The sequence below is a fragment of the Dermacentor albipictus genome, chromosome 4 (genome assembly GCF_038994185.2).
Source record: "Dermacentor albipictus isolate Rhodes 1998 colony chromosome 4, USDA_Dalb.pri_finalv2, whole genome shotgun sequence".
Lineage (NCBI taxonomy): Eukaryota > Metazoa > Arthropoda > Arachnida > Ixodida > Ixodidae > Dermacentor > Dermacentor albipictus.
Window position 1 is genome coordinate 13,590,001 of NC_091824.1, and position 6,493 is coordinate 13,596,493.

At 48.1% G+C, this 6,493-nt stretch overlaps 1 protein-coding gene across 1 annotated transcript in view; it reads left to right on the plus strand.

Moving 5' to 3' along the window:
* LOC139059494 (uncharacterized) overlaps nucleotides 1-3,751 on the plus strand; it is a 15,925-nt gene extending 12,174 nt beyond the window's left edge. Inside the window, exon 2 of the mRNA XM_070537920.1 lies at nucleotides 3,708-3,751. Coding sequence (XP_070394021.1) covers nucleotides 3,708-3,751 — 44 coding nt within the window. The remainder of the gene's footprint in view (nucleotides 1-3,707) is intronic.
* Nucleotides 3,752-6,493: the final 2,742 nt, after the last annotated feature.

Genomic DNA, 6,493 nt, shown 5'->3' on the forward strand with positions numbered 1-6,493 from the left:
AATACAAACGCAGTGCTTCTCATATCTGCTTATCCATTGTCAGCATTTTGCGCGCAATCAGAAACAGCGGCGGAGGTGGAGGAGAAAATCGCGCGCAGGCACGAGCCGACAAGCGAACGCTTCGCTTCGCGTTGGTCGGAGGAAGAGGGCACGCAACCACTTGACACTGCTCTGACACGCGCCGACAGTCGCTCCTTGGCTGCGGTGCACTGTTGCTGGATTATTTGTCCTCATCCGTCCTAGTCCGCCCTAAAACGGCCTACTGTCAACTAAGCCTGAAACAATAAGTTAGTGGTCTGTACGATCTTTTAGATATGAAAAAACACGTTTGATTAGTCAATGCACGCGTGCCGCAACAGTTTCTTTTTCTCTTTACAGTAACACTAGTGCACAAAATATCGACATAAGCGCTCTCGCGTCGTGTGTCTACAACATCGCTTTTCCTACACCTGCACGTTGATGCCATATCATATTCAAAGCTCTTGTACCATTTCATTTCTAGGTAGTTCATTTTACAGCCAACTATGTAGGAATTAGGCGTGCAAAGTATCATTGAAAAGATTTGTATTGGAAATATTGTCACGTAGTAGTAAGGATGAAAAATAATGCAGAATCAAAACTGGGAGCTACAAGCTTAACTATTTATTAGGGGAATTTGTGCCCACCAAAAGCAACACTCAGTCGCAACGATAGCAGCGAGCAAAGTCGGCGGCCCTCAAAAATATAATCTGTGGGTCAAGCGCGTCGGTTTTCATATACCAGTCGTCGAAAGTTCCAGCGCATTTGTTGGTGCCCGCGCCCCTTCCAGAAACTACTACATAATTCCTGTCGCATGTGCAATCAGATTGTACAAGGTTCGTCGACAACAGACAACCGATAGAACCATCGATAACATTCGCGAAACTTCTGATACGTGCAGGCACGTCCTTTGCCGAGACAACGCTCAACATTTTTGATCCGGTAAAATACGGTCACCGGATACAGCATAGAGAAAGAAATTTCAACAAGAGCGGACACTCCCATAGAGCCCAGCGGCCGAATTGACTGTAGCACGCCAAGCGGATGGTATTGACTCCTTCCGGTTTCGAGCGCGCGCGTTTTGAATACCAGTTGGTACACGCTGCGCCGGCTATACGCTGTCGGCGCGGCATTTTTTAAAATTTGCTTCTGCTGAACCCCGCGTGGCCTTGGCGTGGAATCGTTTCATTATTCAGTAAAAATGATTGCGAACGACCTTTACAAGACTGCACCGAATCTATCAGGTGCAATTTCATTAAGAAAACGAAAGACGTCTTCTGAAATGATGAAATGTTTATTTTGCTCTATATAAATGCGCGTTCCGGGCTTCTGCATTCATCCAAAGTTGTGGCACCAGGTAAGCAGCAGTTGTTGCCGTACGAAGCTCCACCGGATGCCATCAGCTGAAAGAAAGTAAATTACAAGCAAGTATCATTTTGGTGTATTGACCTAACACGAGTATTGCGTGTAGAGGCGAAACGTACGTAAGTGGTGAATGAGAGGCATTACAGATAAATTCACTTTTACGTACTTTTCGCAGCAAAGACTCCTCCCAAAAACTGCCATAAAATGTGAAGAAAACATTCGATTTTCAAGCATCCCTCCTTCCCGGGCATTATTTCCTCCACCTTAAGAGCACAAATACACGGGTGACTGCGCGTTTCCAAAACAACTTGGCCTCAGTCGACGCGTTGGTACGCCAAGTACACAGAGGTGGCTACAAACGCTGAGTCAGACTATGGTACACACTCGCAGAATGCCTTCTAGTCGCACTCAAGACAGATTCGTAGGCACAAAGCCATTTTTTCAGTCGCTCAGAATATATGAATGTCAAGTTCTTGAGCTCCTCCGTGTTGTCTTTTACGCGTCCTGCCGGCGCAAGCAACACTCCCGTGTTATCCAGCTCGGCAATCGCTAGTCGTGTTTTCGACAAGCGTGAGTACCGAAATAAGGTATATGTTGTTGCAGGGCTATAAAATGCGTCACAAACTTGTCCCATTAAAATTCAGTACACGCAAAACACTCACTATGGCCGGCTTGATTTTTTGCCAACAGCTTCACAACCCCAGGCGTGGTGAGCATGCCTCAAAATATCCGGAAAGGTTACCAAATAAATTACAATGGTTTTTCGGGTGAGACAATGCGTCACGAACTTCTACCACTAAGATTCAGTACACGCGAAACTGCGGCACACAGCCGAGCTGCTTTTCGCTTACTGCGCCACTATGCCGAGCGCGGCAAAAAGTTGCGAAATTAGTTACAATAATGTCTTGGTCAAGAGAGAGCGCCAAAACTTGTCCCGGTAAGATTGAGGACAGGCGAAAAGCCAGGTGCGGCGAGCGTGGCCTAAAACTACCGAAATAAGTTTTAATTATGCTTGGGCTCATAGAAAGCGTCGCAAACATCTCCCAGTACGAATAATTAACTCAAATTAACTAGGCTTGAATGGCGGAGCTGATTTTCGATAACTGCGTCACTAAATAGGTCCAGTGTTATGCAGTAAGCCTAAATGTGCTTGAAGTGCGTCGCAGACTGTCAAATAAAATTACTCACCTTGCTGTAGTCCAGTAGTGCAGCTGTGGCGTATCGAATGCAGACGGAACACAAAAGAACGCCGGGAGCCCGAAAAACGGGCTACATCCAAAAGAGACGGGTCGCCAAGCCCGCGAGCTTCACATTCGCAGCCGGCCTCGCTCACTCCTGCGGCTTATCTGGCGCATGACGTATGCAGGCGCGTGTGGCGTGCCGCTAGCTTGTTGCTAGGCAACGCAACAAATATTAGTCGCAAATTATAAGTTCATTTACACGCAAAACTTGTTCTCTTTTAGTGGGAAACAATAAAAAAAATAAAACGTCTGTAAGTTTATTTCACATTCTTTTCTGATGCTCGCGTGAACTAACGGATGGAGTTGAAACTAGGCGTGACGTGTTTCCTCTTGCCAGTTTTTGAAGAGTGTCCCCTCTTGTTGAATTTCTTTCTCTATGAATACAGATAAAATAGCCATGTACCCGATTCTTGTACCTGTGAAATCTTGCCCATGGAGCACCTAATTTATCATTCTATGTTCCTTTGATGCATTAACACCGTATCGGGAGGACTTCACATTGAGTGTCCCCAGCCAACCTGGGTCCCTAGGGGACGTATTCTGAAACGTTCGCCGCGGCGAACTTTTCGCACTGGCCACGCCTCCGCCGTAGCGGCGCGCGCTGAATGGCTGCTTTGACAAAACCGGAAATGCACTTGCGCCACCTGAATTTCCGGTTTTGTCAAAGCATCCATTCAGAGCGCGCCGCTACGGCGGAGGCGTGGCCAGTGCGAAAAGTTCGCCGCGGCGAACGTTTCAGAATACGTCCCTAGGTTGTCTGGGGACTCAACGCTACTACAACAGGCCTATAGTGAGAGAGAGCGAGAACAAATTTAGGGAGAATGCCTGCAGAGTCGGTTAGGCTCCCTCCACGCAGGGAGGACAAGCTTTCACCGCGACGCGGCCACTACGTCAGTCTCGTGCATTGTGCTCCTCGAGGTCGTCGTTCCTCGCTACTTCCGGGGATCCGAGAGGGTCGCCGCCCCCTTCCTGGGGTGCTGCCCCCCTTCTCCTTGGTTTCGCGCGTTCGCTGCCTCTCTAGAGCTGCCGAGACCTGCTGGACGGCCTTGAGTTGTGTCTCTTGGTCATGGCTCCTCGTTGCAGCCTCGAGCTTCGGCGAGATCGTAGTCTTCTCGCTGGCTTCTTGAGGATTGATACTACAGTCCCAAAGGATGTGGGCCGCGGTGGCTCTCTCCTTAGCGCACATACAACTTTTCTTGGACCTGCCCAGCTACTTCCATCCTCAGTACTACACTACTTGCCAAAAGCATTTTCATCGCCTCTGCGAACCTGGACATTCGAACTTTGCGCCATCTGTTCGCAAGCCGCACGACGTGTGCTGCCATCGTCGTCGACGCAGCGCAGCTCGTAACTGAGCCGGGCGCGTTTCCTATCATATTGGCTGTGGCGGTGGAGCGCGAAGGATACGGCACTTATCGCTCTTTCTGTGTTTCCCAGGTTGGTCTCTTTCTCTATGTTACTCACCTTCCAACCCGCTCTTTCAGCTACCGCCAATCTACAAATTTGTGTTCATTCGTTGTTTTTATTGCCCCATTTTGGAAAGGCATATACCTGTACAGTTGCAAACTATGTCGCGTTGCTGTGAATGTCGCTCTGTGACAGATGAAGGCGAACTGTTTCTGACTTCACAATGTGAATTTGTATGTCATAGCAGTACCTGCTCCTGCCTTGCCGAAAGTGCCATTAAGGGCAAAAGAGACCAATTAAACATGTCTTGGAAGTGGGAGTTTTGCAAACCTACAGGAAATAAAAGCTCCTCCTCTGCCAAAGCGTGCACGAATGAAAATGAAATAAAAAACTTGCTGAAATGAACCAAAAACTAAACTTGCATGTTAGTCTGCCAAACAAGGTAGACAGGATCGAAGAGTCCATCCAAACACTTCACGATCATTCCGATGAAATTCAAGGAAGACCTTGAGGGCCATGAAAAGTAATTAAACATTGTCAAACGGAAAGTACAAAAAACAGAAGTGCGCTTCCCCTAAGGAGCTCGGATAGATTTAGGGTAACATAGACGCACTTGATTGGCATAGCAGCTTTCTTAACATTAAAATACATGGTGTACTTGAGGCTGACGATGAAAACCTACGCGAAAATGTAAATGGCTTTGCACAGAAGCTTGAACTTCAACCTCTATCTGACATATCAAATGAAGCCAACAAACACTGACGCCAAGGACAACATAGGGGAAATTACTTGTGCTTAATAAGTGAAATAAAGAAACCATAAATTAATCGAAGTTAAAGTGGATGAAAAACCACTTGCCGCAAGTGGGAACCAGCCTTCGCATTTCGCGTGCGATGCTTTATCAATTGAGCTACCGCGGCGCTGTTTCCCAATCCACTTTCTTGGGTATTTATGTAGAACCCTGGGTGTGTTAGCCAGCGCCACCACTCACAGGCCTTGGCGGCGGACGTGGAACGTCTTTTTCGTCGCAGGCGTCATGAGAACGTAATCTTTTTGGGTGAAGGCGACTGGTCAATAAACCCACACATGCTACCTGAAGGCATCAATGTAGCCGGATTCGAGACCCTCGTATGTAATAAACGAGAAGAAAGGGGGTTAACCAAGGGGCCCGATTTTTATTAGTCATATCATGAGAAGCCAACAAACAGTGACACCAAGGACAACATAGGGGAAATTACTTGTGCTTAATAAGTGAAACAAAGAAAGATAAATTAATGGAAATGAAAGTGGATGAAAAAAGAACTTGGCACAGGTGGGAACCGAACCCGAAATGCGAAGGTTGTGGGTTCGGTTCCCACCTCTGGCAAGTTGTTTTTTCATCAACTTTAATTTCCATTAACTTATGGTTTCTTTATTTCCTTCATTAAGCGCAAGTAATTCCCCTATGTTGTCCTTGATGTCAGTGTTTGTTGGCTTCTTGTGATATCACCAATAAAAATCGGGACCCTCGGCTAACCCCTCTCTTCTAGTTTAACCTCTATCTGAGGAAGATGTTGTGGCAGTTCATAGGCTCCCGGCAAAGGAACAAAAAACGCGATGAATTATTGTCCGCCTTTCACAGCAGGAGCTGAGGGGTGCATAGATTGCCAAAAGGCAAGCCTTAAGGGACAGCCAGGGCAATATCTTCATTTACGAACACCTCACCTCTCGCTCACGGAAGCTCCTTGCCACTGCCAAAAAATGGGCAAAGGAGGGGGGATACAAGTTCATGTGGCACTCAAATGGAAAAGTTCTCGTGCGTAGGAGAGGCCGCTAGGTGGCGTCCACTAGAGCGGTCAGCTTGGTGGCGCAGCCCACCACCCCTCTTCAACAGGGACGCTCATAACATCCATCCATCCATCCATCCATCCATCCATCCATCCATCCATCCATCCATCCATCCATCCATCCATCCATCCATCCATCCATCCATCCGTCCGTCCGTCCGTCCGTCCGTCCGTCCGTCCCTCCGTACATCCATCCGTCCGTCCGTCCATCTAGCTCAGGATGGGCTTCCATTTCTTTTCGCCTTTTGAGCGTGATCTTTTAACGTGAGCTGAATTTCAAGGATTTCAAGAAGTTCGGCAACCTGTGGGGACACTGTGGATACCAAACTTTCTGGGGAGCACCTCGCCAAACCTTTGTGACGGGCCCAAACCTGTGTGAAGTGTGAACGCTCATGGCGGTAGTGAGGCGGCGGCAGCTGGTACGTGGAACGCGTCGGCGACTCGGCTACGACAGATGGCGACGCTTACGCCGACTCTAGCTACGGAAGTGCCAGAATGCCGACGACAATGTTTAACAAGGCAGCAGGCCCCGATAAAACATCCAACGCGCGACGATCTCGGTCCTCGCACTTGGACCGAGATGACATGGAATACCAAGAAATCATTAATGAGGATTAGATCGTCCTCCAGAGTACT